The sequence below is a fragment of the Athene noctua genome, chromosome 28, assembly GCF_965140245.1.
Source record: "Athene noctua chromosome 28, bAthNoc1.hap1.1, whole genome shotgun sequence".
NCBI lineage: Eukaryota > Metazoa > Chordata > Aves > Strigiformes > Strigidae > Athene > Athene noctua.
Genome location: NC_134064.1, coordinates 1,310,267 through 1,335,872, shown reverse-complemented (window position 1 = coordinate 1,335,872; position 25,606 = coordinate 1,310,267). Strand labels below are relative to the sequence as shown.

The 25,606-nt window shown below is 58.7% G+C and overlaps 1 protein-coding gene across 1 annotated transcript in view; it reads left to right on the top strand.

Annotated features, from left to right (window-relative positions):
• Positions 1-24,819, top strand: part of NUDCD3 (NudC domain containing 3) — a 33,367-nt gene extending 8,548 nt beyond the window's left edge. Inside the window, exons 3-6 of the mRNA XM_074928692.1 lie at positions 10,196-10,328; positions 14,933-15,076; positions 22,907-23,095; positions 23,747-24,819. Coding sequence (XP_074784793.1) covers positions 10,196-10,328; positions 14,933-15,076; positions 22,907-23,095; positions 23,747-23,857 — 577 coding nt within the window. The 3' untranslated portion in view covers positions 23,858-24,819. The remainder of the gene's footprint in view (positions 1-10,195; positions 10,329-14,932; positions 15,077-22,906; positions 23,096-23,746) is intronic.
• The last annotated feature ends 787 nt before the right edge of the window (positions 24,820-25,606 follow it).

The following is a 25,606-nucleotide window of genomic DNA, read 5'->3' as shown; positions in this document are numbered from 1 at the left end:
CTTTCTTCTCTCAAGCATTTTCCAGGAGAACAGACAAGGGAAAGGATTGGAGCCCGTGGATGCTCCTGTTCCCCCGGCTGTCTGGGACCATCCAGACCAGAAGCCAGTTAAACTGATTTCCTTCCACGTTGTCCCTGTGGGCTTTCCTGGTGAGCTCGCTGCAGAGTCCGTGCTGTTCTTCCAGCCTGACCCAGAAAGACGGAGCTGATCCTGATCCATATTTAAGGGAGAGTCTGTCCTGGTTCCGATTCCTTTTGCGCGCATGAGCTGCGCAGAGGTACCGCAAGGCACCGGGGCTGCGCGCGGGGAATTCCCCCGGCGCGGCCAAGGCCCGTCATGAGCAGGAGCCAGACAGACCTCCAGAGAACGGCCTGACCTGGTACAGCGGAGCTCCATCTGGCCTCGTATCCTGTCTCCATCAGCAGCAGACGCTCGGGGAAGAGGAGAAGAACAGAATGAGCGTGCACTGATACTTCCTCTGTGTTTTCCCCCTGCCGCCAGCAAATTGCGGCTCAGCGGCTTTTGAGCCAGCGCAAGCGCTTGGTCTTTCATATCTCTCAGTGGATTTATTTTTCCTTTTGTCTCGAAATTTCAGCCCTCATGTGCCTGGGGTCTCCACAGAAGCATCTTGCAGCAGGTCCTCTGCCATGCAGCACCACCGTGCATGGCTTTTGTCTCCATGCAGGTGGGGAGGCAGCAAGTGGTTCCCCAGTTCCCTTTTCCACCCTGTGTGGGGTTTTCCTGTCCTGTTTGTTTCCCCCTTTCAGCCTGTTTTTAGGCTGAAGAGTCCTCATTTGCTTGGTTGTTTCTCATTTAAGCATCCTCTTGCTCTTCCTGGTCCTACACAATTCTCCGTTGTTCCTTGCTGATGCTTGGGGCGGCGAGGGCCGTCCCCACACTCTGCCTATATGAACCCATCAGGGTTCTCCACTTCCTACTCTGTTTCTTTGCTTCTGGGCTGTCCTGCTTTCCCGATGGGGCCAGGAAACCTTCCTCCAGCCACATGATCCGCCCCCCCAGTCAAGGGGCATCGCTCAAATCCTTTTCCTCCACTCCCAGTGCTTCCCAACGCTAGTGACCAGCTTTCCAGGTGGGAGCTGCACCCTGTGCCAGCTCACCCTGTGAGCTGTGTGAAAGCCCCATGTTGACCAGACCTCCCTCCAAGATGCCCAAGAGAGGAAAGGCAGCATGTCCAGCTCGTCATGTAACACAAAGGCTGTCTCGCTCCCAGGAGCTGTGGTGCTGGACCTGCAGTGCTGTCACGTTTTGTTTCTAGGAGGGATGTGTCCAGGTTATACTGAGGGAAGCAGCAAAACTTTAAGTTCTCCCTGTCAAGTGGAGTCTTTCTTGCAACAAAGAGAGGCTGTGGCTTCTCAGTGAGAGAATTATTTCAGTACCTAAGCCTTCTCCCATAGCAGTGGAAACTCAACTGCTCGGGAAGCATCTTTTGAAAGGGCTGAAATGCTTGAACTGAGGATGAGATCCTCCCTAGCCCTCTGTCTGGTGCAGCCCTTTACTGAAATGAGCCTTTTGCAGCTGAGGAGGAATCGGTCAGGGCCCAATTTTCCAGTGCTTTCACGGGGAATCGGACTCTGGTTGGGTTGCTGAGATCAGCAGTGGAATGCCAGTTCCCCTGTCACACACTGAATCGCTTAGGGCTTTGGTTGCCCTACCAAGGTACTGAGCTCCAAAATTAGGTCCTGGGACCAAAAATAACTAAATTAAAACCTATAAATTTTTCTCTTAACAAGCAGAAAATCCCAGGGCTGGAGACCGAGGGACAGTGTGTGCCTGATTCTTATTTTAAAAAGCAGTATCTGTTTGCTTGTTCTAATATCATGTTGGTCACCAAAAGAAACAGCGTGACGTGGAAAACTGCCACGCGTGCGTGGCCCTGGCGTGTCATCAGGTGTGGGGAGAGATCGGGCCAGGCCATGTCAGTGGTGTGAGAGTCTGAGAGGCTGCCTTGTCCTGTGCTCGCATGGTTCGATCCCATTGGATTGCTTTGGCCTTATCCCCTTTTTCCAGGGGAGCTGTAATTGAATCCAGCCCGGTTCGGCTGTGCGTAGGTCTCTCGAAGGAGACCTCTGAAACCCAAGGTTGTGTAAGCTCTGTGCAAACAATAAAGATCCCAGGGGACTTTTCCAAACGGTAGCGTGTCCTGCTGTCCTTGACCTAAATATCTCAGCAATAGTGAAATCTAGCCCTCTGGTGACGATGCTCTGAAGCTCTCCTGTGAGCTGGCGGTGGCATTTCAACTTGCCTAATGTCAGTAAGTTGGCTCTGTCGAATGGCTCCGTAAATAACTCGGAAACCAAAAGGGAAGGCTAAAAGCTCCCCTAAAGAGTGTGAGCTTGGAAAAGAGCAAGGCTCTTGCCTGGCAGGGAGAGGGGTACAGCGTTTTGGTCCTGTGTGGTGGCACTAGTGGGACTCCAGCTGTTGTGGGTTGGGTGGATTCGCTGTCTGGCTGCTGGGTCAGGCAGTAAAAGCATCGCCTCGTGCGGGTGGTGCCTCGGGCATCTTTTACAGGAGAGCCTTGGCCCCTTCTCCTCACAGCATTGTCCAGGCTTGACGATACGATGTGATACAGGGGAAAGTGTCTTGATGCTCTAGTTTTGGTCATTGGTCCCATGCTGGTGATAGGTCGGAGCTCTGAGGCTTCCTGAAGGCAAGGATGGTGGGTGCCATCCTGGAACCCAGGCTGCATGGCCTGGCTGGGGTGTGCCTGTGTTTTGGGGGTGAGGGGGAAGGCATTGGCTTCCATTTTTCAGTGGGTTTTTTGAGAGCAGGACCACCAAGGCTGCGCATTGCAGGTGTGCACTCAGGAGCCCCGAAGCTGGGGTGACAGGCCATTGGGGAACCCCTGATGAACTTCTGTCCACTCTGGGTGTGAAGGAGAGCTTCCACAGCTGGATTTGGAGTGTTCTCCCCCAGCAACCCAAACACATCTGGGCTGGAAGAAACCCTGCGGGTTGGGAGAGCCCCGGCACCCCCCCCAGCCCTGGCCCACTGCTGCGCTGGGGGCTGGAACTCGCTGACAGCCAGAGAGCGACGGTGTGGATCCGAGTGGATCCTGAGGCTTGTTGACTGCGGGTGTGAACTGAGCTGTGAGAGGGAAGGGTTTGGTATTCAGCTTGCTTAACGCTTTGCTGGAGACCTAATTAACTGAAGTGTTCTGTACAAAGGGAGCCTTTATGAAACACTGGGCGCCTCCAGGACCTCAGCGAAGGTGCTGAGAGCCCGCAGTAAGCACGACTCCTGCCTCGGCGCTTCTCGGGCAAAACGAAGAGAGATGAAGTGCAGCAGTCCTGGTGTTTTGATGCCAAAAGATGTTAAATCTGGAGGGGGGGAGGCTTCTTCGCAGCTTGCTTGCAGAAGGAGCACAAACCTGGTATTTTCCACACACGCAATCCCTGCAGCTTTGGAAATGCAGCTTTCTGAAGAAGTTAAACTTCTGGCTTCTCTACTTGTTGCTTGACTGCTCCAGCACCTGTGCTGGCATCCTGAGGAGCAGAGGGTATGTTTGACCCTCTTCAAATTCCTCTTAAAAGATGGGGTTTCCTCTCTCTGGCTGTAGTCCAGCTTAAGCTGGGGCTTGATGGAAGCTCTGAAGAGTGCACAGACCTTCCCGTGGCTTGAGGTGGCTTTGAGTTTTCATTGGGCCATGCTGACAGTCAGGGGGCTGGGAGTCAGGAGCTCTGGAATTCTGTATTCCAGCGTGCATTTTGGTGCCATGGGCAAATGTGGCCTTCATGTAGAGACACAGAGAGGGCTCTGCCTGCCCAGCTCAGCCAGCCCTTGCCTGTCTTCTCCTGCAGTGGTTTCCACCCTGGTGGGCTCCATGCAGCCCGCTTAGTGCTGGGAAGGCTGGATGCAGGGGCGGTCCAGGGTGCTTTCCCAGGAGGTAGAGGGGATTTATGATCATGTGAAGGCCTGGAGCTGCCAGGGGCCCGGCGGGAGCAGGACAGGACAACAGTGACTGCCAATATGATGCTGGTTCCCAGCAGCCCCGCGCTACCCACAGCAGCAGAGCTGAGCATCTTGCAGCAGTTTCGGGGAGACAAACTGTGAACGCTTCTCTTGTTCCTCCTCTACAACATCCTCCCTGCTTGCTGGAAAGCCCAGCGAGATGATTAGAGCCAAGCAACGCTGGTCGTGAGCTACAGGAAGATCTGAACGCTGCGCCTGGGTCGAGGTGGAGATGGCGAGGCCACAGCGTGCGGGAGGTAGAGCCCTTCCACCACGGCGCGGGTCCTGCCGACGCTGGCACTAGGAGCTGCGGCAGAGGCACCTGGCTTGGAGAAGCCCACCCCAGGGCAGACACTCCCAACCAGCTCAGCGGGGAAGAGCCCTTGGCTGCCTTGCAGCGCAGCAGCTTGCCCGAGGCACTTGCATGTCGGCAGCAGCTTCTCTTCTTGATGCCTCCTTGAGTCATCGCGGTGCCGGGGACGCAGCATTAATTATGTTGATGGACGCCGCTCGCTCTAGGCTGCTGTCACGGAGCAGCAGCCTTGATCCAAATGTCTGATCATTGCAATAAATGCTGGCTGGACTGACGGCGTGCAGTGCATCTCCCCGGAAGGCCCTGCTCGCTGCATGCTTATTTGGGTTGGGAGCACGGGCGCGTTGTGCCTGATTTTTCTTACTTGCTCAGAACGTCATTATTACTTAATGAGATCTTTCCATTCTTTCCTCTCAAGCTTAAAGGTTTCATGCATTGCACAGGGCCTCTGACAGTGGTTAAAATACAAAGCTGAGGTGGTTTTTCTCTGCTGTTCCCTGGCAGGGTGACTCCGTACACCACTATTCCCCTCTGTTTTCCTCTTTTTAAGCAGAGGAAGGTCTCGTGGAGCGGAGAGGCTTGTTTTTGCGATTGGGACATGCTTGTGGGACTTGATGGTCTGTGTTGTTGATGGCAGAGTGCAGGTAGGGTAGAACTGTTATAAATGCTTCCTTCAGGAGCAGCTTTGCAGAAAGGAACAGGTCTAGGTCTCCCATTTCCACGTATGCTGGGTTGGTTGTCATGCAGCACCAGCCCAGCTTGCTCCCCACATCGTCCTCTTCGACCTCGGCCAGTCCTGCTCGCTCAGCTTCGGCTGTCGAGGTTGTTTCTCTTCTCCACCCGCCTCCACATCTGCATCACTTAACTGGCTTGACACGTTTTCCTCAAAGCTGCCTAAATAATTCACCTTGACTAAGAGCAAGCAGCAGCTCTGGCCCTGGACAAAGCTTTCTGTGAATGCCAAGTGGCTGGAGAGGATCAGCTGTCCCGGCCCTCGGCAGCAGCGGGGCTGGCGAGGGGCAGGAGCCCCCCTGAGCCCAGGGGTCTGAGGCAGGCTCCCGGTCCCGGCCGTGGTGGATGTCGGGCTGTCGGGTTGACGTGCCTGACTCTGCAAAACCCAAGTATCCCACACTTCCATCAGCCTGCTTCCCGACAGGGCAGGGATCCTGGGTTAGAAAGCTGAGATGCTTCAGGCTAAGAGGATCAGTTTCCTTAAGTAGTTCCAAAAATCCTTGGGATTTTTTTTCTTCTTTCTATGGAAAAAAAACCCTGTCCATTGGGATTAGGCCTATATTAACTCCTTCCCATGCCACTTTCCCACCGCCTGCACCACCTCAGCCTGCAGCGTCGGGCTGAACGACGGCAGCTCCTGTGCTGCTGTGACTGTTCCTCAACTTTTGCATTCTTGCACCAAAAATCCTCAGTAAAGACGAGCTCGGTGAGCTGCTCTGCTTCTCCTTGTATAAAACATTAAACCAGATCCTTCGGTGTTTGGTTCCTGCTCTTGGTTTGTGTCCGGCGCTGCTTTGGCAGAACTGGTGCTGGAGCTGTTGCGCTGAGGGTGGAAATGCATTCAGCCGAGTGTCCACAGAGGAGAGGATTGTTCTGTCGCTGTTTCCGCATCGCTCGGCTGATCGTGCATCACCAACCCACAGCGCTGGAAATCCCAGAATAAGAAATGCCCAGAAATCCGTACATGGGGCCTGGCGTGCGGCTCGACCCTCGGGCATCCAGCCTGCATGCCAGGGCCAGATCTGCCTGGGGCAGCCTGGCTCGAGTGGCACCTCCTGGTGACACCACTGCCTCTCCTTGGTCCCAGCCCCCTCCTGCTGCCATCGGAGTCTGACCCCATCGGGGAAAACGGCTCTGAGAGCGGTGACAGCGCAGCCATGCAGTGCGGCTCCTAGGAGTGGAAAACAGATCGGCTGCTTCTCGACGGTGCATTGTTAAAGGTTTCACCTCCCCCAAAATGACACATTGCGAGCAAAAATAGAACAAGACAGAACACACAGACCCACCCACACCATCCCCACCACCCGGCAGCCAAGTGCACGCGGTGCCAAACCCTTGGGTTTAAAAGCTGATGCTTTTTCACCCTCCCTCTCCTCAGTGGTCCCATTGCCTGCCCCGGCCCGGCGTGTGGTTCAGCATCCCGGAGGGCTGACCGCGGCACCCCGTGACACCCTGCGCCGTCACTGGGCTGCTGGGAGGATTGCCATGAGCCTACGTCACACGCTGGGTCCATCCTCAATCCTCTCCTGATGGGTCTGGGGATGGGAACATCTCTTGGCAATGGTGTTTGTGCAGGAAATTCTCTCCCCTGCTGCACGGTGGTGCTGTTGAAGCGATGGGTTTGGCCGGGAGAGCCATCTCCAGCACGGTGGCACGGCTTGGCCCAGCTTGCCATGAGCTGGGGCCATCTCCTGCGGATGGCGAGGGAAGCTGCCTCCCAACCAAGGAGCTGGGTCCAATTTTTTGAGTGTTGCCGGCATGAAGGGTGGCGTGTGCTAAGCACAGTTGGACCAGGCAAGGATCTGGCTGGAAAACCTCCAGTAAAGGAAGAGTTGCTCCAGGAGATGGTGGAGCTGTCAGCCGTTTGTCAGAGGCGTCTAACGAGGCTGAGGCCTGTGTTCATCACCTCGAATCCTCATTTGCTCAAGAGCAGACAGTTAAATTTACCAAGGCCTTCATGAGTTTCTCCTGTCATTTGGTTTTGGGGCACAAAGTCACCCCATTAGTTTCACATCTGAGGATTTTGAATGTCAGAAGCTGAGCTGGAGCAGGGATTGGTGGTGGTGGCTTGCGGGAAGGGCTGAGGGGTTCGGGCTGGCTGTTAGGTAAAATGAGCAAGGAAGCGATGGTGCCAGTCCCCGCACCCCCAGGACAAGTGGCCACGGCTGGTGGGAGGTTTAGGCACAAGGGGAAACTTCTCCCTGTTGAAGTGAGCTGAGTGCGGGGATGGTTTGGCTGGGACATGTGTCACCTGGCCAGGGTGGGAGGGCCATGAGGACGAGGTAGCAGGGGCAGAGGTCATCCCAACAGGCTGCGTGTGGAGGCAGAGGTGGCTGTGAAACGTCCCTCTGTCACTGGGCGTGCTGCTCTAGTCATGGCACAGAGGGAGTGAGGACAGAGCCATCCCGCGGGGGACGGTCGGGGCTGGGAGGAAGACTGCTTGTTCAGTAACGATGCCATGCAAAGAGAAGTTTGACAGAGTCATTGCAGAGCAAATCCTGCCTCAGTTTCCCTGTGGAAGTAACCCAGTTGACACTGACATCTCTCAGGGCTTCCCTGAAGCCACTTGTGCCCTCACAGGACAATGAAATCATGCTCGGTGAGCTCTTGGGAGGGCTAAAAGACACAGAACATGCCTGGCTGGGGTGTGCTCAGCCCCAGCACTTTCCTCCCGAGGAAGAGTCACAACAAGGACAGACCTGGTGGCTCTGTGGCAGTGAGCGGCTGACCTGGGCTTGTATTTATTTGTGCTGTAGCCGTGAGGCATTTGCAGCTGGCATCTTACCCACACTTGCCTTTGTGCTGATGGGTTTTCTCCCATCTTTGATGCTCTGCTTCTGCTCTAACAGGCCTTGGCCTGGGCCTGGGCTTGGTACCTTCCCCTTTAGCCTTCGAGCTTTTCCTAGGGAAGGCTGAGGGGGGACCAGCCTGGAAGTAAATAGCCATGTGCTGGTTCTTGTCTGGTTCTTTGCTCACTCTCAGGGAGCTGGTGACACTTGGGATGGCAACTCCCAGCCAACGTGCCTTCCCTCAGGGATCGTGGTGAGCTCTACCTGGCAGCTCAGGTCCGCACTGATTAGAAGGAAACACTCTTTGGAGGAAAAAAACCAGCAGGTTTTAAACCCTGGTCATGTTTGTGCTCCAGTTTACGGTGCAGCCACGTACACACTTTTGTAGCCCGAGGGAGTCGGGGTGCAGGGCAGGAGCCTTGTGGACCTGGGCCGTGCCCATGCAGGCCCTGCAGCACAGGGACACATCCTGCGAGGGCAGATAACTGGCCGAACTGCCCCGGGCAGTGCACGGATCCTCACCCGGGAGAGAAACATCCCTCGGCTGTGCCTGCGGCTTGCGCAGGACTGCCTCTGGGTCAATCCTGCCCTGAGAGGGGGCCAGGTGCCGCGCTGGGCTGGCTCTAGGCGAGGACCTGGGCACACACAAGGTGATGCTCGGGGACAGGCTGCCTCATTTCAACCCCTTTACTTCTCACGGGGTGAGAGCGGGGCCCCGCAGACCCCGGTCGCCTGCACCGTCCCCCCTCTCGCCCTCCAGCCTGTTCGACTCCCACACTCCGGGGGCGGTTGGGAAACCGACAGCTGGAGCCAACCCGCGCCAGCGCTGGTTCGGCGCTGCCATGCCAACCCCGTTTCCATGGCAATGGGCACCCAATGGGCGACCGCCAGGCAAGGCCAAAATGCCCAAAAAAAGTGATGCGGTGCCCCCCGAAATCGCCGGCCTGAGGCTGGGCGCCTGCAGCTGCTGCCAGCTCCTGGTGCTGCCTGGGGAACCGGATCGAAACCACGCTGGAGCGCAGGTGGTTGTAACAGGGCAGGTAAAACCCTGTGAAACCATCAAGAAAAAAAAAATGGGGGTGGAGGGTGGGGGGGGTGATGTACACAAAGGCCCTCTGACAACACCCTCCGACTGTCTTAGAGCCTAATTTAATTAAAATCGATGGATCTTACATAATCCTCAGGGCGCCACGCTGCTGGAAGCCACCCCCGCCCAGTGCTGGCAAGGCCCCTCGGTGTGGGGGTGTCGAGAAGACAACGGGGCGTGGGGAGACGTGGTCCCCAGGGCCGGCTGCCCCCCCGGGGCCACTCGTCACTGGCCCCCCCCCCCTTACGTAACTCGCTGCAGCCCCATGTTTATACAGCTCCAGATTGAAGACTAGGTGCGTATCAAAACATTTTAAAATAACTCTGCCTTTTGTTAGCACCACAGCTATCTTTAGGAAAGATTTGATTTTATTTGAAAGCCCTCTCTGGGAGGTTTCAATGGAAGAGATCCTCAGCCTGCTAGCAGTTTAAAGGGCCATGGGTGTGATGGAGATCTCCATTCTTGGCTGGAAACACAGTATTGATTATTGCTTATTGGTTTGATAAAACCTATCCTACCCTCAGAGCCGCCTCCTCATCCTTCTGAGATCTCTGCAGCGGGGAGTGGCAGTGTTTTGCTCAAAGTGTTACTCATGATGCACTCGTCCAGTTGCCCCCTCCCAGGGCCACGCCAAGCTGGCTCCTCAGGCGTCCACCTCTGTGTCATTAACAGCCCCGGTCGCAAGAGCTGATGGTTTTCTCAAACACAGTAAAATCAGGAGGAGGACAACCACCTCTGTTTTTCTGTGGTGAACCCAGGTCACAGTGATGGGCCACCACCTCTGCAGCCATGGCAGTGACTCAGGAGGCAGCACACACCTTCTGGCACTTGACGGTGTCCCGTGCTCCAGCCATGACGAGTGTGGTGGACACAGTGAGGAGGGGAAGGGGAAGGGGAGATCTGTGCTTGTGCAGACTTAGCTGGGAAGGCGCCTTGAACCAGCCAGGGGTCAGCTCTATGTAATTTGGGCAGCCAAATTATCGTGTGGCACCAGTTGTCCCGTTAGAAGCCTGACTGGCATTGCAGCACACTGCGGGGAGGGGTGTGTGGGTTGTCTGCAGTGGGCAGGGTGACTGGGGTCTCTGCGTCCTGGGGCTGCTGACCTGAACCTTCTCCCTTCCTGGACAGGCCAGCAGTGAGGGAGAGACTGAGCATCAGCCTGAAGCGTTGGGGATGTTCACAGGATGGCTGAGCAGAGGCTCTGCCCTCCCTTTCTGCTTCTTGTACCCTGCTCTCAAGTTTCCTGCTCTCTCCAGGCTCTGATCTGTCCGGTACTTAGCATGTCATCCCTTTCTTCCTCCTCAGGAGACAGGAGCAGTTCCAGACAAACCCCGACAGCTACAACGGAGCTGTGCGAGAGAATTATGCCTGGTCCCAAGACTACAGCGACCTGGAGATTAAAGTGCCTGTGCCCAAGCACATCGTAAAAGGCAAACAGGTAAAGTGGTGTTCGTGGTGTTGTCTTTCAGCATTTCCTTTTCCCTTGGGTTGCCCAGCTTTCCCAGGAAGCTGTGTTGGGAGCAGGAGGGCTCCTTGTCCTTCATAAAGGAGCAGGATGCGGTTGTGCCTCTTTCTCTGGTGCTGGGTGTGTGGCTGGTGGGGACCGATGGTCCCAGCCTGGCCCAGCTCATACAGTGTCCTGTTGCTCCAGCCCTGGTGGGTTCTCTGGCATCTCATGGCACTTTTTGCTCTTTCTCTCTCCACTTCCACTGACTGCAAACACACATACGGGTTTCTGAGCCTGCCTGGGGATGGACGCTCCTTCTCTGGTCGCTCCCTCTGGCTTGGAGTATCTCCTGCCTTTTGTTTCCAAGTGGGAGCTGCTGGAACAGCTCCTCTGGCACTCGGGAACTGGGACAGTCACAGCCCGTGGGAGACTTGACCTGAAGGGATCTTGGGCTGGGGTGCAGGCTGAGCAGCCAGACCCTTTCCTGGGCTGCCTGCATTGGCAGGGAGGTCTCGCCTCCCTCCTTGGCTCAGGCAGGAACTTTGCTTCTCTATTCATGGTCACATTGTTTTTCCTTCGCCACTTCTGTTGCCTCCCAGTGAGGGAATCAAGAGGAGTGTTCCCATGGCTGGCGTTAGTTGGACCTAGAAGTTTGAACTGTCTTTCCAGAGTGCTGTCCTCCCCATGGCTGATCCTGTATTTTTCCATTTGGGAAGTCCACGCTCCCCCACCTCCCATTCTTCTCTGCTTCCAGGGTGGCTAAAATGAGCATGCTTGGGTTTGTTCACTGGCTCCAGCCTACACAGCTCCTGATCATGCCAAAAGAGTGTAATTGGCAACAGCAACCCAGACCAGAGGGGTGAGGGAGCAAACGGCTGCCACGGGGACAGCAGGGAGACCAGGAGATGCATCTCTCCCAGTGGGTCTCTAAAACAAACCCAGGCTGTTTCTTGGAAGGATTCGGGGGCGTCCAGACGGATGTTCCATCCTTCTGCATCACATTGCCATCACGATGCCTCTCCCAGCCCAGGGAAGTGCCCTTTGTGCCAGGGGAGTTTTCTTCTCGCCAAAAAAAAGAGCATCAGGCTTTGTCTACCCCATCCTTTGCCACCCGGACTTGTGGGGTCCTTGCAGGCTCTCGGAGGAGCAGGGACAGGATGCGCTTTTCTGACCTTTCCTCATCTTGAGACTGTGCCATGGCTGCAGAAGAGCCCCTGCGTGTCCGTGGGGGTCGTGATCCAGGCAGCTCCTTCCCACGCAGTTGCCTGTGGCGCAGCTCTGCCTGCCCTGGCCCCAGTTTCTACCTGCGCTGCCCTCTTGGGGCAATCGATTGTTCAGATATTGGACTTCCCTTATCCTTGCTCTGCATCTCCTGGTGTTTGGTTCGTACATCCCTCCTGGGGCTCCTCTTGGCAGCCAAGTTTTCATTTTAAAGTGATTCTTTAAATCTCTTTCAGTCTCAGGGGACTGGAAGTGGATAGATTGGGTCACGGGCCAAAGCAGGATGGTTCAGAGCCATTTTAAAGCTCAATGGACTTTGGATGCATTGTTGATGGGTTCCTGCAAAAGAGAAGCATTCCCCTACATTCACCACACAGCTTCATCTTTTTTAAAAATTACCAGGTTTTTGGCTTCTGCCTGCCAAGGCAAGATTAAAAATCTCCTGTTTGGTCCCTGGGCTCAGAGTGCGCCCAGCTCTAATGCTGCTCAAAATCTTCCTTATGACACTTTTTTGGATTCAGTCTGTTGCTATGGCACATTTTCACTCGGGTGAGCTTAAGGTTTCCTTGTATGGAGCTCCAGAGAAGTGTCCGTGGAGCAGGAATGGGCGATGGGGTAGGTGGGAGCATCTTCCTCTGCGCTCTCCACCTCTCTGATCTACTTACAGGCGCAACAGGGGCCCATGGATCCGAGCGCTTCCCGAGCACTTAAATAGAGATAATGACAACAAGCCTCTCTTTTTGCCTGGCTCGGAGGAGACGAGCTAGATTCCTTCATAGGTTTGTGTTTGCTTGTTTGATTTGCGGGGGCGGGTGTGGGCGTTCTAGTGTGCACAGAAATTACTGTGGTGGAAAAGCCACGGCAGAGAGCTGTGAGCTGAGTTTCCTCCCGAGCGCCGGGAAAGGCAAGCGTTTGGGGGAGCAGAGAGGTGCTGGTGGGGAGCGTGTGGTAGGGGATGAGCAGCCTCAGAGCCTCTGGGGTGCCCCTGCTCATGGCTGCGCTGCCGGGATGATGTGTTTGCCCAGGGATTGCCCTTGGCTTCCCCCCAGCCCCTGCCTGGGGTCTGGGGCGAGCTGGCCATGCCCGGTTCTGGCAAAGCCCGGCTTTGCCGACCTTGCGTGCCCTCAGCGCAGCGCAGCGGGATGGTTTGGACAGCGCGGGGTGGAGGGAGGAAGGGCAGCCCCTCAGAGAGCCCGGCCACCCTCCCAGGCGGAGTGGGGAAGCTGAGTAGAGGCAGTTTTTCCACCAAAGCACATCAGAAGGACTCGCTGCCCACGTGCGCCAAACCCTGTGTTCTCTGGGCACCACCACATGCACACATAAGTCCTCTCAGACATTTCTCTTCACACAAGGTGGGGTCAGGGCTCTCCAGCGGTGTGTCCTTTGCTCCCATTCCCTGTCACTGCCTGGGTGAGGGGCCGTTTTGCTGGCTGCAGGTTAGAAGCGGGTGTTGCGACTGCTTCTGGCGCTGGCTGGTTGCGCAGTGGAGTGACTGGGTTAAGGCTGCCTGGTTTGGATCTCTTCTTCCACTTGGGTTTCTCCGCTCCTTCTTCTAACGCCCTGCTGGTCCCAGAGCCACCTCAAAGATGTCCCTTAGCCCCACCACCTGTCCTGTGCAGCCACCTTGGAATAAAACCCCTCTCACATTTGATTGCTCCTGTGGATCCCACAGCTGCGATGCTGCATCTGTGCCTTCCATATCTCCAGCCTTCCTGGCCCTCCACACCCCAGAGAAGCCCCCCCAGAAGGCGACTTGGGGGTCACCTTGCTTTTTTCCCCTTGATCCCTTCTGGGCAGGCCCTGTGCTGGGGACCAGGACAGTCGGTGGTGGCAGAGAGCAGAGCCTCATCCCTGCATCTCGTCCTTGCGGTGAGGCCTCAGCCCGGGGCTGGAGGAAGCTGCCTCGTGCTGCAGCCTCTTCGGAGATATTTCCCATCCAGGAGGAGCTGCTTTCGCAGAGGCTGTCTGCAGCCACATGCCAAGTGAAAGCCAGGTCTCTTCTCTCCTGTCTGGCAGAGATGCAGCTCACATCCCTTCCCTGAGCCCCTGTGACTGCAGTGCTGCTCCCAGCCTTCGGCATCGGAGCTCAGCCCTGGTGTCCCCCTGCGGTGTGTCTGCTGGGCTTCCTCTGCTCTTGTTGAAGCCCTGGCAGCTCCCTGTCACACACAGCGGGTTTGGGGGCTTTATCTGGGTGGCATCAATTAGATGCAGCTGTGGTGCCCTCCCTGGCTGGAGCAGCTTTGCCTCTCTGTTGCCTGCGTGGAGCTAGTGAGCCGCTGGAAATCTCCTAGGTAATGGATAATGTAATAACATTTCAAATGAGATCTGCAGAGCGGGAGGAAGATCTGGGGGAACTCTGGGAGAGAATGCAGGCAAATCTCACTGCAGTCTCCTCCTCTCAGGCCAGAGACAGGGCAACGCCGGGGACCACAAACCTGCCTCCTCCCAGCCAGGTCTTCCCTTAGTCCTCCGGCCTGGCTCGGGCTCTCTGCTGGCAGCAGCTCAGGGCCAAAGGGGAAAGGAGGGAGCATATGGTCTCTCTGGAGACCGAGGGTACTGTGTGCTGCGCAGCGAAGTCACAGCCTGCCTCTGCCTCCCCGGGAGAGAGCCATGCCACCTCCGCGGCAGGTCGAAGCAGGGCTCCCCATATGGCTGCTGCAGGCGGGGGCTGGCCCCCTTCCCGGGGGACGGGGCTGCCTCGTCCCCTCGCCCCGTGGCGGGGAGAAGGGGAGCCATGCCGCAGCGGCCCTCCCGCACGCGGCCCCTCCTCGCACGCCCGACGGGAGGCCTGGGCTGAGCCCAGCGCTGGCTCTGGCAGCAGAAGCAGAGCCAAGGAGTGTGCTTTCGGTGCAGTGCAGCAGGACTGCAGCCTTTCCTGGTGTAGAAATCCCCGAATTGCTCCCGCTCCACAGGGAAGCACTCGCCCCCCAGGAAGACACACAGCCATGCCCGGCTCATCGCCGGGATGGCCGGGCACCCACTGTGCTCCTTAAAGAGCTTGGTCGCAGCACGTGGGTGTCCAACCTTTGGGTGCTCTGTGGAGGAGGCCTGTGGCATTGCTGGGTTTCTCTGCAGGGAAACTGAGGCACGGGGCAGTCGCAGTGGCAGAACCAGCTACCTTGAACTCTTCTGGAGCTCCGTCTGCTGGGTCCTGCTGCCTTTTTTTTTTTCTCTAGAGGTTTCATTTCTCCTCAAATCTGTTGCTATTTGCTCTGCAATGACAGCGGGATTCCCACCCTCCTGCTACATGCAGGTCTGAAAGCTCTTCTCTCTCTCTCATCCCCAGCAAGTGCACTTGACCCCACACCCCAACTAGCATAGGAAAAGGGCAAGAGGAACCTTCCTGATTATTTTCTCTCTGTCTGTGTTTCCAGGTGTCTGTGGATATCAGCAGCAGCACGATTCGCGTAGCAGTGCTGGAGGGGAGCAGCCAGCATGTCCTGATGGAAGGGAAACTCACCCACAAGATCAACACGGAGAGTTCCCTCTGGAGCCTGGAGCCAGGGAAGTGCATTTTGGTAAGGACAGTCCGCACCTTGGCTTGCAGCTCCGCTGGGCTTGACCTGGAAGACGGGGGCAGCTGGAAGTTTGAGCTAGATCTGAACGTGTCTGGCTTTCCCCATCCAACACCCAGCTCACTCTGCCCTTGCCCTTGTGTCGTGCCTCACCTCCAGGTCCTGAGCTGCCCCTCCGGGTGAGCCACACATCCATCGGGTTGGACGAGGAGGGTCCCCACGCTCCAGGCTGCAGTGGTGGGAGCACATCTCTTATCTCGCCATGATCACTGTCCCCTGATCCTGGCACATGGGCTCTGCCAGCAGAGAGAGGCCGTGGTGCTGCACCACGGTGCTGGTGCTCTGAATCTGTCCTTGCTGGCTTCGGCCTCTGACTCTCCTGGCCCCAGTCCTACCCCAGCATCCCAGCAGATGCCTGATCCCTGCCATTCATTTCTGTCCTGCCCCGGGTTTCTTACTTTTGTCGATTGAAGCGGTTGCTGTGGCTGCTTCTCTGTTTGCCTCCAGCAGGCACTATGACTCGCTGTGTGCCTGCCAGACCAGCACCACGAATCTCCCCTGTCAGGGTGTTTCAGGGGCTGTTGCTGCCCAGCAGTGTGTTACTGGTGGGTTCCCAGTCTTGTGGCTCGTTCCTGGTCTGCTCCAGATGCCCAGGCTGAGGGTGTGAGTTCTGTTGTCCTGTGGCTGTGTCCACAGCTGAAGCTGTCCCAGGGGTTCCATTGTTGCCCATCAGCCTGAATTCTCAAGGGTCAAACAGTTGCCAAAGTCCTGTGTGAGTTTTGGGGCCAGGATTGTGAGGGGAGTGGGGTTTTGCCACCTGTGGCCATCAGCTGACCATGAGCCAGCAGTGTGCCTGGGTGGCCAAGAAAGCCAACGGCCTCCTGGCTTGTATCAGCACTAGTGTGACCAGCAGAAGGAGGGAGGTGACAGTCCCCCTGTGCTCTGCACTGGGGAGGCCACACCTGGAGGTTGTGTCCAGGTTTGGGCACCTCAGTACGAGAGAGATCTGGAGGGGCTGGAGCGAGGGCAGAGGAGGGCAGCGAGGCTGGTGAGGGGCTGGAGAATCAATCCTGTGAGGAGGCAGTGAAGGAGCTGGGAGTGTTCAGTGTGAGGAGGAGGAGGCTGAGGGGAGCCCTCATCCCTCTCTGCAGCTCCTGAGAGGACATTGCAGAGAGGCTGGGGCTGGGCTCTGCTCCCAGGGGATCAGGGACAGGACAAGAGGGAACGGCTGGAAACTGCCACAGGGGAGGGTCAGGCTGGGCAGGAGGAGAAAATGTTTCCCAGCAAGAGTGGTCAGAGAGTGGAACAGGCTGCCCAGGGAAGGGGGAGTCCCCATCCCTGGGGGGGTTTCAGGGCCATTGGGATGAGCTGTGGGGGATGTGGGGTAGGGGAGAACTTTGTAGAGTCGGGCTGAGGGTTGGACTCGATGATCCCGAGGGGCTTTTCCAACCTGAGTGATTCCGTGATTCTGTGATCTTTGCCCTCTCCTTTTTCACCCAGAGGCTTTCCCAGAATTGTTTCAGGCATCTGAAGGCTGTCAGGAGCCCCAGGAGGGGATACCGACTGCCTGGGGCAGGCAGGTGAGGCTGTTCCTGACCCTGTACAGGCAACACCGTCCCTGCAAGCAATGGAGTGGGCTTCAAGCCTTCTGCCGTGTGTCACGAGGGTGACAGCAGACGGGCACCCAAAGCCAAACCCCCACAGTGGGAAACCAAGTGGGAACGTGCTGCCAGAGGCTGAGGTGCTGAGGTGGTGTGAGGCTGCACGGCTACTGCCTGGCCTCTACAGATCCCTGTGGATGCACCCCGGGATGGTGTCAAAAGGGTGAGGTCTCTGCAGGAGAGGGGAGCTTCTCGGACTCCATTAGACCATTGAAAAGATGTGAAAAAGGAGGCAGTGGCATCATTAACCTGCCTTTTTTCAGTGTTCTTCTGCTTCTTGAGAATTAGTTGATCTGGAAAAAGAAACAATCCTGGGAAAGAGTAAACCCATCCAAGAGGAGGTGCCCAGTGGGGTGGCTGCTCTGTGGCGTGGATGGGCGTCCCCGGTGGGTGTTCCCAGGATCAGCAAGGGAGGCAATGTTGGTTAAATACCTGGTGCTGGAGGAGGATGGGAACGGCGCGGGGGCAGCGAGACTCGGGGCCTTCTGGGTCGGCCGCGGGCAGCGCAGGGAGCGGTCCCATTGCCTCCAGCCCTAGAGCTGGGTCTTGCCTTGAATTAGCACGAGCGCAGGGTTGTGAGGATCTCCAGCTGGCTGCCAACATATTGATGGTGGGATGAAATTTCGCTTGAAGAATTGTAAGGTAACTGGAGCAGAGTGAGTAATTCTCGCCCAAGAGCATCTCCTTTTTCCATGCGCAGAGTAGCCAAAAGTGGTTTGTGACTCCTCCCAATTCATTCATCAGGAGACACCCAGCCATGTGTTAATGAATCGCTTTGTTCAGCGCCTGGGAGAGGACTGGACAAGAGCTGTTTGGGTTTGGTTGGAGAGCTGACGGGGAGTACGGGCCCTTTCTTACCCGAGTCTGTGCGTCCACATGTTGCGCAGTTCCGTGCAAACTCCGAATGTGCCAGTCAGGAGTGTTGTCGTCCTACAAGGTGCCACAAGGTTCTACCTGGCTTCCCCCCCTGGCGCCCGGGGCATGGCGTGCCCTGGCAGGGTGGGGATGCAGCCGAAACCAGTGGGGATGCAGCCACCCAGCGCCAGTGCCGGAATCGTCCGAGGGGATCGTGGCTGCCTTGGTTACTGCTTGGGGCACCTCAGTGGCTCTGTCTGGAGAAAAAAACTTGTGCTTGTGTTTTTGTGGTCTGGGAGTTGAGGTAATCCATGCGGGCAGAGCTTGATCCATGTGCCAAGGTGAAATCTCTCCTGCTTGGACTTGTCCATCTGAACAAGTCCCGGTTCTGTGCAGAGAGGCTGCTGAGTCCCGTGTGCTCTTGCAGGACATCTGGACATCTGGGCTCATCAAGATCCCTGTGCTCTCCGGGCTGCTCTTACAGCCACCTTTCATCTCCTTGGCTTCCCCTGCCCCTGCTCAGCTCCCTTCTGAGATGGCTGCTCACTGGCCTCCCTTCTCTTATCCTAAGATGCCTCTTTAACGCATCCCAGCACTGCTTTCCCATCCTGCCTGGTGTTCCCATCAATTCCTCCTTCTCACCACACGTCTGCCCGCTCTCCAGCAGCCCCGGTGCTCCCCTCTTCCCACTCTGCCTTTCCCCTCCTGCTCTGTGAGGTTCTTCCTGCCCGAGCCTGGGCTGAACACCAATGTGTTTCCCATCTCGTCCTTTGGCACGCTCGTGGTGTGTGTGACACCCGGCCATGGCACAAACCCAGCGGCGTCATTTCGAAGCGGAGCTCTGCTGAAACCCGCGGCGTCTCCACGGGGGCTCTGTCCACACCTCGGGATAGTGTCCCTCTGGTGCTGCGCCGAAGCCCGGGTCCTGGGTGTAATCCCTGTGCTCTCCCTTCTCAGTCACACCCGCTCACTTGTCAAAAGTGAGATTAAAATAACTTTGCACAAACTGTTTTTAGAAATCTCCGCTGGGTGTTGTGCACAACACATTTTGGGATTATTTTCGTTGTTGAGGATTTTTTTCCCCCCGTTCCCTCTCTTTTTCTCCTCCTCTCCAGCATTTGTTATCCACACTTGGGCTTTTGTCACCAAGTCCTGCCTTGAACAGCTATTACAGTCTTCAGCTTGTCATCTCCTGAGCAGCGAGGCCAAGTTAATAACAATCCATGGTGCCCTCCCTCTGCCCCGCCCTCCACACGCTGCTGGAAACATCGTCTGCTGCCTTCTCTGTACCCCCTAAACATCTCCTGCTGACTTTTGGGGTGACGGCTGCTGTTGTTCCAGAAGGAAAGCAGGTGGTGAGAGGTTGTTTTTCCAAGACCTACTTATATCCCTTGGTAGCATCTCTCCAGCTCTGACAAGGTATTTAGAATCGGAGAAGGATCCTCACACCATACAAAGCCCAGCACCAGCAGCGAAGGCTTGTGACCTTCCTGGCAGGGCGTGGAGGTGTGACATGACACCGTGTCCACGCCAGTGACGCCTGTCACCCTCTTTGTGTGCTGCCGGAGGATCCCTCCTGGCCACAGACAGCCCTGCTGAGTGTCCCGTTCCTCCCACGTGCCCACCTCCACCTGCAACAATCCTCCTTGTGCTCCATCCTCACCTGGCCCCGGGCTTTGCCGAGTGTGTCAGTGTGTGAGCAGCCCCTTCCCGCGTGGCTGACGGCCCTGGGAGCACAGGCGCTGTGGCACAGGGACGCTGCTGGCTTTGGATGTCCCCCCTGCAAGCCTTCCGCTCCTCAGGCCGCCCTTGCAGAGGCTGCTCCTGCCTCCCTGCGCACCCCAAAAGACTCGGATGGGTTTTTACTCCTTCTGGCTGTGAGTGAAGGATCTCCCTGCAACCCAGGAGGCCCTTTGGGACCCGGCAGCCTAAAAAGCAGAGCTGAAGTCTGACCGAGAGCCCGGGCATGCTGCACAAACCCGATCCTTCCTCTGGCAAACGGCCACTAGCATTTCTAGGATCCTGGAGGGTCGGGCTGAGCTGTCGGCTGGGAAACTTGTAGCGGCAGCTTCAAGTGTGGGCAAAAGCTTTTGCCTTGTCTCGAAGCGAGAAGTATAATCGGGTCAAGATTTGTCCTTGAGAAACCCCCTCAGGGTTTCCAGAGCGCTCCCCAAGGGAACATGAAGCCTTGCGTGGTGCTGTCAGTCGAGTGCTGGCTCCTTCCTCCGTGGGTGGGTGAGGGCTGGTGCTCTCAGGGCATCGCCCTGCCTGGGCTGAGCCCAATGAGCTGCCACAGTCTCTCGGTTCTCCTTTACCTTGACCCTCTCGCACTCAAGCGCTCACTGAGGCTCCCGCCTGCGTCTCCATCACCCCAAGCTCTCGTAGCCCACGTGCCCGGCCGAGCGACGGGCTGAATCAACAGAGACTGTTGGCAGAAACACGACTGAGAGATCAACCTGAGTCTGTGCTTCCCCTCCCAGGGGTCGGACCTGTCCGCAGCGAGTGCTCCAGCACCGCTTTGAACCATGAAACCCCAGACTCAAGGTGCTAGAGCTTTGCCCTGGCCTGCGGGCATTTCAGAGGCTCGCAGAGGAAAGTGGGGCTCCCACCTTGGAGCGAGTCCCACTTTTACATCTCTCCCCTCGGAATAAAGGGGGATGAGCAAATTCCCCCGTGCGCACAAGGCGGGCTGCAGAGGTTAATTAATTATTGTTTGCAAAGCACTCAGCGCTGTAGCGATGTGCACCGCAGAAAAGCTGGCGAGGAAGTGAATAATTCTGTCTTCCCAGCAGGGTGGGAAACAGTATGCGGTAAATAAAGCGAGGGCCACGCATGGGGTGGGGAGGAGGAAAGGATCCCCGGGCTGGCGCTCCCGGCGGCACCTCCGCTGTCTTTCGCCGGGGGTGGTCTGCGGATGAGGGGGACTGGGGTCTCGTGGGTGTTTCCCACCTGGTTTGTGCCTCTGGGGGGTTCCCTGGGGTCTGCTGGCAGGGGGGCGCTGGGGGAGGAAGGGGATTTGGTAGGGAAGGGAGAAAAGAGGGGTGCTCTGGGGTGGAGGGGGGGGGGATGCCTGATAAGCCACGAAGTCCTCCAGTGTCCGTTCACCGCTCTGCTCCGGCCGGGCTCTGGCGGGGATGTTCCCTTGCTGTGCACGCTCAGCCGCGACGCCGTGAGAGCACGGCTCCCACCAGAGCCATCGCCGGGGAAGCTCACACCTCACTGGCAGCCCCGTGGGGGACATATTTCTTGTTTCAAACCCAGGGGAGCAGCAGCCAGCCCAGAGGGTGCTCCCGCCACAGGCTTGGGCTGCTGGGGCCTTGCTGACCCACGGCTCCTCTCACGCCGAGGGGACGATGTTCCCGGGGAAGCTCGCCGTTCCCCCACCCGCCCACCCAGGGCTGGGAAGCCCATGAGCAAACCCTCAGCGGTTCTTCCTCCCCTGGAAAGTGGAACTGTGCAATTAAGAGAAGAACAAGCATGCCTGTCTAGCTAGAAAAACTAACGCCTTCCCCGAGCCGGAATATTTTACCGGCTCTGCTCTCCCAGAAGGATTAAGCCCCAGCCACCCCCTCCCGTATTAATTGGTTCATTTTCTTTGCACCGTGGAGAGACGCCCGGCTCTGTAACTTTAATGGCTGCCCGTGTTTTCCCCTCCAGAGCTGTTGAGCTTCCAGGGAGGTTTGAGTAAATTGTATTGTCTGCCTTTATCGATGATTTTGCAGAGAGGCCGACGAACGCCATAAATCTTCCTTGCTGCTGGGATTATTGCTAAAATAATACAAGAGAAAGAAGCCCACCCCTCCTGGAAAAAAGAAAAGCGAGTCAGGGTTCCCAGTGCGGGATGCCCCATGGTCACGCTAGCACTCACTGAGACTCGGCACAGCCCCTCTGGCCAGACGGTCCCACGCAAGGCGCCGTGGCTTTTGCCAGTGTGGATGTTGGCTGGAGGAGAGGGGATGTCCCCTGTCCTCGGACCATCCCTGTGGGGCTGGCCGACGGGCCATGGTGCCACAGGAGGTGGGTGCTGGCGGCGAGCAGGGGTGTCACTGGGTGGCTGGTGACATTTTAAAGCTGCCAGTCAGAGAGGGACCTGGGGGTGTTGGTTGCCAGCCGGCTGAACAGGAGCCAGCAGTGTGCCCAGGTGGCCAAGAAGGCCAGTGGCATCCTGGCTTGTACCAGCCCTGGCGTGGCCAGCAGGGACAGGGAAGGGATCTGAGCCCTGTGCTCGGCACTGGGGAGGCCGCCCCTCGATTCCTGGGTTCAGTTCTGGGCCCCTCACCCCAAAAGGCCATTGAATGACTCGAGCGTGGCCAGAGAAGGGCAACGGAGCTGGGGCAGGGTCTGGAGCACAGGTCTGCTGGGGAGCGGCTGGGGGAACTGGGGGGGTTCAGTCTGGAGAAGAGGAGGCTGAGGGGAGACCTCCTGGCCCTCTGCAACTCCCTGCCAGGAGGGGGCAGAGAGGGGGGATGAGTCTCTGGAGCCAAGGCCCCAGCGCCAGGCCCCGAGGGAATGGCCTCAAGCTGCCCAGGGCAGGGTCAGGCTGGCTCTGAGGAAGGATTTCTGTGCAGAAGGGGCTGTTGGGCGTTGGAATGGGCTGCCCAGGGCAGGGGGGAGTCCCCGGGATCCCTGGAGGGGTTGAAGAGTTGGGCTGCCCCAGCGCTGATGGATCTGGGGGAGTTGGGAAGGGTCAGGGTGAGGGTCATGGTTGGGCTGGAGGAGCTGCAAGGGCTTTTCCAACCCAGAGGGTTCTGGGATTTTCGCCTCCTTTGGCGCCCACACTCCCACCCATGGGGCAAGCCCCAGAGGAGCCCAGGCGACGGCTCCTTCTGGGTTAGCAAAATGCGACATGGCAGCGCTGCGATGCAGGAGCCCTGGCCTTAGCCCCTGCTGGGCAAGGGCCTCTTCATCTGACGGGTCCTTTGGGCTCTCAGCTCCTGGGTGGCTGCAGACGAGCCAGCCTGGCTCTCTGGGCCCTGGACCATGTTGCTGCTGCTGCTGCACCAGCTGTGTGGCTCCAGGCCGGCGTTACCTGCGCGGAGGATGCCTGTCCCTGCCTGAGGCTGTGGCATGGGCCAAGGTTTCAGCTGCGCTGTCCGGCCCAGAGGCCTGAGCAGGGGCTGTGAAGGGCCACGTCAGAGCTGTGCAGAGCCCTCGGACCACCGAGGGAGGAAGGGCCGAGTGCTCTGCCCCTCCACCAGCCATGGAGGGGGCTCGGTTGGTGGCTGCCATGGAGGTGTGGGGCAGGTGGGGGGTCACACGTCCCAGGGACAGGACAGGGGCTCCTCTCCCCACTCTCTGACCCACACCTCGTCCTCAGATCAACCTGAACAAAGGAGACGAGTACTGGTGGAACGCCATCCTGGAGGGCGAGGAGCAGATCGACATCGACAAGATCAACAAGGAGCGTTCCATGGCCACGGTGGATGAGGAGGAGCACGCTGTGCTGGACCGCCTCACCTTCGACTACCACCAGAAGCTGCAGGGCAAGCCCCAGAGCCACGAGCTGGTAAGTGCTAGCCACCCCGCGCCATCAGCACAGCCCTGCCACGTGCCCTCTGGCTCCTCCGTGGGTCCCATCTCTGATAAAAGGGCTGGAGCATGGGGCAGCTCACACCTCTGCTCATCTCAGAGCTCCTCCTCACCCAGCGTCCCCCCACACCTCCATTTTGGGGGGGGTGAGATTCTGCTAGTCACTGTCTTTAGCCCGCAGGCTCCTGTCTTCCCCTTCCCAGTGCCCTGGCAGGCGCCTGTGAACCCAGACCCCGCTGTGCTGGTCCCGCACCCCTGCGCTTCCCCCCGGCGCTGCCGCCTCCCCGCTCTGCTCCGGGTTCATCCCGCGCGGGTCCGGGTTCAGCCGGAGCATGGAGCCGCCCTTCACCGCCCGTCGCTGCCTTCCGGCCCCGTGTGCCCCGGGCGGGCGAGAGGGGAGGGGGTGGGTGAAGCAGGGCGGTGGTTGTGCGCCCTTGGGAATCGCTGCTGTCGTCACCCAGGGTGGAGGGGTGCCCGTTGCTGAACCCCACGACACCCTGCGGTGCATCGGGGGGGCCACACAGCCTTGACACCTGCGGGCTGAGCCCATACCCTCCGCTGGGGTGCTGGGGAGGGCGAGGCGGGGGGGTCAGCCCCGGCCTGATGGGAGCCTGTGGCCTCTTTGCAGAAGGTGCACGAGATGCTGAAGAAGGGCTGGGACACCGAGGGCTCCCCCTTCCGCGGCCAGAAATTCGACCCCTCCATGTTCAACATCTCCCCTGGTGCCGTGCAGTTTTGACGGCGGTGAAAAGCCAAGAACCGAAGTGGGGAGAGGAGAAACCCACCCGGACACCCACCCGGGACCCTCGCACCCGACTCTGGTGATCGTAACCCCCTCGCCAGCCCCCTCCCAGCACCCTGCGCCGGCACCGGGCCCGGCGGTTTGCTCTGCGTGCGGGGAAACCTGGCGAATGCAGATTTACGTCCCGTCACCAAGGCAACCCGAGCGGCTGGGACCCTTCTCCTCTCCTCGCCTCGCGCTGGCGACGGCTCTGTTGTTTTTCCGGAATTAGACGGAGCTCGTTGGGTGACATAATTATTATTTCTGGTGGCTGAGGATGCTTCTTTTTGGGCTTCTGGGGGTGCAGATCCCTCCCCGCCCTGGCAGTGGGGCTGTGCTCTCCGCAGCCCCGGGTACGGGCAGCGGGGATGGGAGGGGGCATGTGGGGGGAGAGCCTGTCCCTGCCTGCGCCCTGCCTGCCTGGCACCCCCAACTCCCCTTGCTGGGCCCTGCTCTGGGGTCTCCAGTGCTGCGGGGGTGGGGGGGTGTGTTCTCCCGGGTTCACCCCACTTCAGCCCATCGCTGGAGGGGGTCTGGGGTACACCGGAGCCCCCCCGCCAGCCCCTGGGGTTTGCTTCCCCCCTTCCTCTGGGGGGTGGGCAGGGAGCAGTGGGGCTGTCACCCACAAAACCACAGGGGGGGAGGGGGTCCTTGCAGGGGCTACAGGCCCGGCCCTCATGGCCACCAGCCCCCCCATACCAGTGGGCAGTAGCCCCAGAAGTGGAGCTTCCTCAGCATGGCACGTTGGGGGCTGGGAGGGGGGGACATGGGAGCCCTGGGGTCCCCCCCACGCCCAGCCTGGCTCGTGCAGCTTCCCAGCAGCCCCCACCATGGGGTGTGTGGGCTGGGGGTCCCCAGCCATCACCTTGCACCCCCCCCCCCACCCTTTCCCCTTGGTTTGCAATAAACACGTTTCTCGAGCGCGGGGCCTGCGATTGATTCGGTGCCACCACCCCGGGGGGACCCGTGTGCCCCGACCCCCCCAGCTCCACCGCACTTAAAGGTTGGGGACGGGGACACCGGAGGGGAAAGTCTGCAGGTGGCCCCTCATGTCCCCCGGGGGGGGCCCTGGGGGCGGGGTCACACCCTCACCATGGCGGGGGCTGGATTTTGGGGTCCTCTGGGGGGGGGGGGGGGGGGGATGTGGGATCCCAGGGTGAGGGGTCTGGATTTGGTGGGGTGGGCACCAGCTGCCTGGTGGTTTGTTGGGGGTGCCGACCTCGGGGTCTCGCCCCACTGCTCCCCACCTCCCTGTGTCCCCCCCCCCGCCATCTCCACCGCGCCGGGCGCCGAAATCTCTCACTGGCGATGCACAAATAGAAGCGGGCTCGGCGCAGGCCCCCACGGCCGCCCACGGTCCCCATGGCAACGGCAGCGCCAGCCGCCAGCCGCCCACCCGCGCTCGCCCCGCGCCCCGGGGTGGGCACCCGCCTGCCCGCGCCCCCCCACGCCACCCACCCCCCCGTGACGTGTGTCCACGGGAAGGGGGGCAAGGACCCCCGTGTCCCAGCACCCCGGCCAGGCCCTGGGGCTGCTGGTGGCCTCTTGTGTGTCCCCCACCCCCAAAAAAAGTGCTGCCCACCCCCCCCAGCAAGCTTCTGGCATTGTGGGGCTTCAAGGTGCCCTTGGGGGAGGTGGGGGGGAAGATTTTTGCCCCCTCAGCCCCCTCTCGGGTGTTTTCCTTGGCGGGGGGGTCGGAGCCTGGAG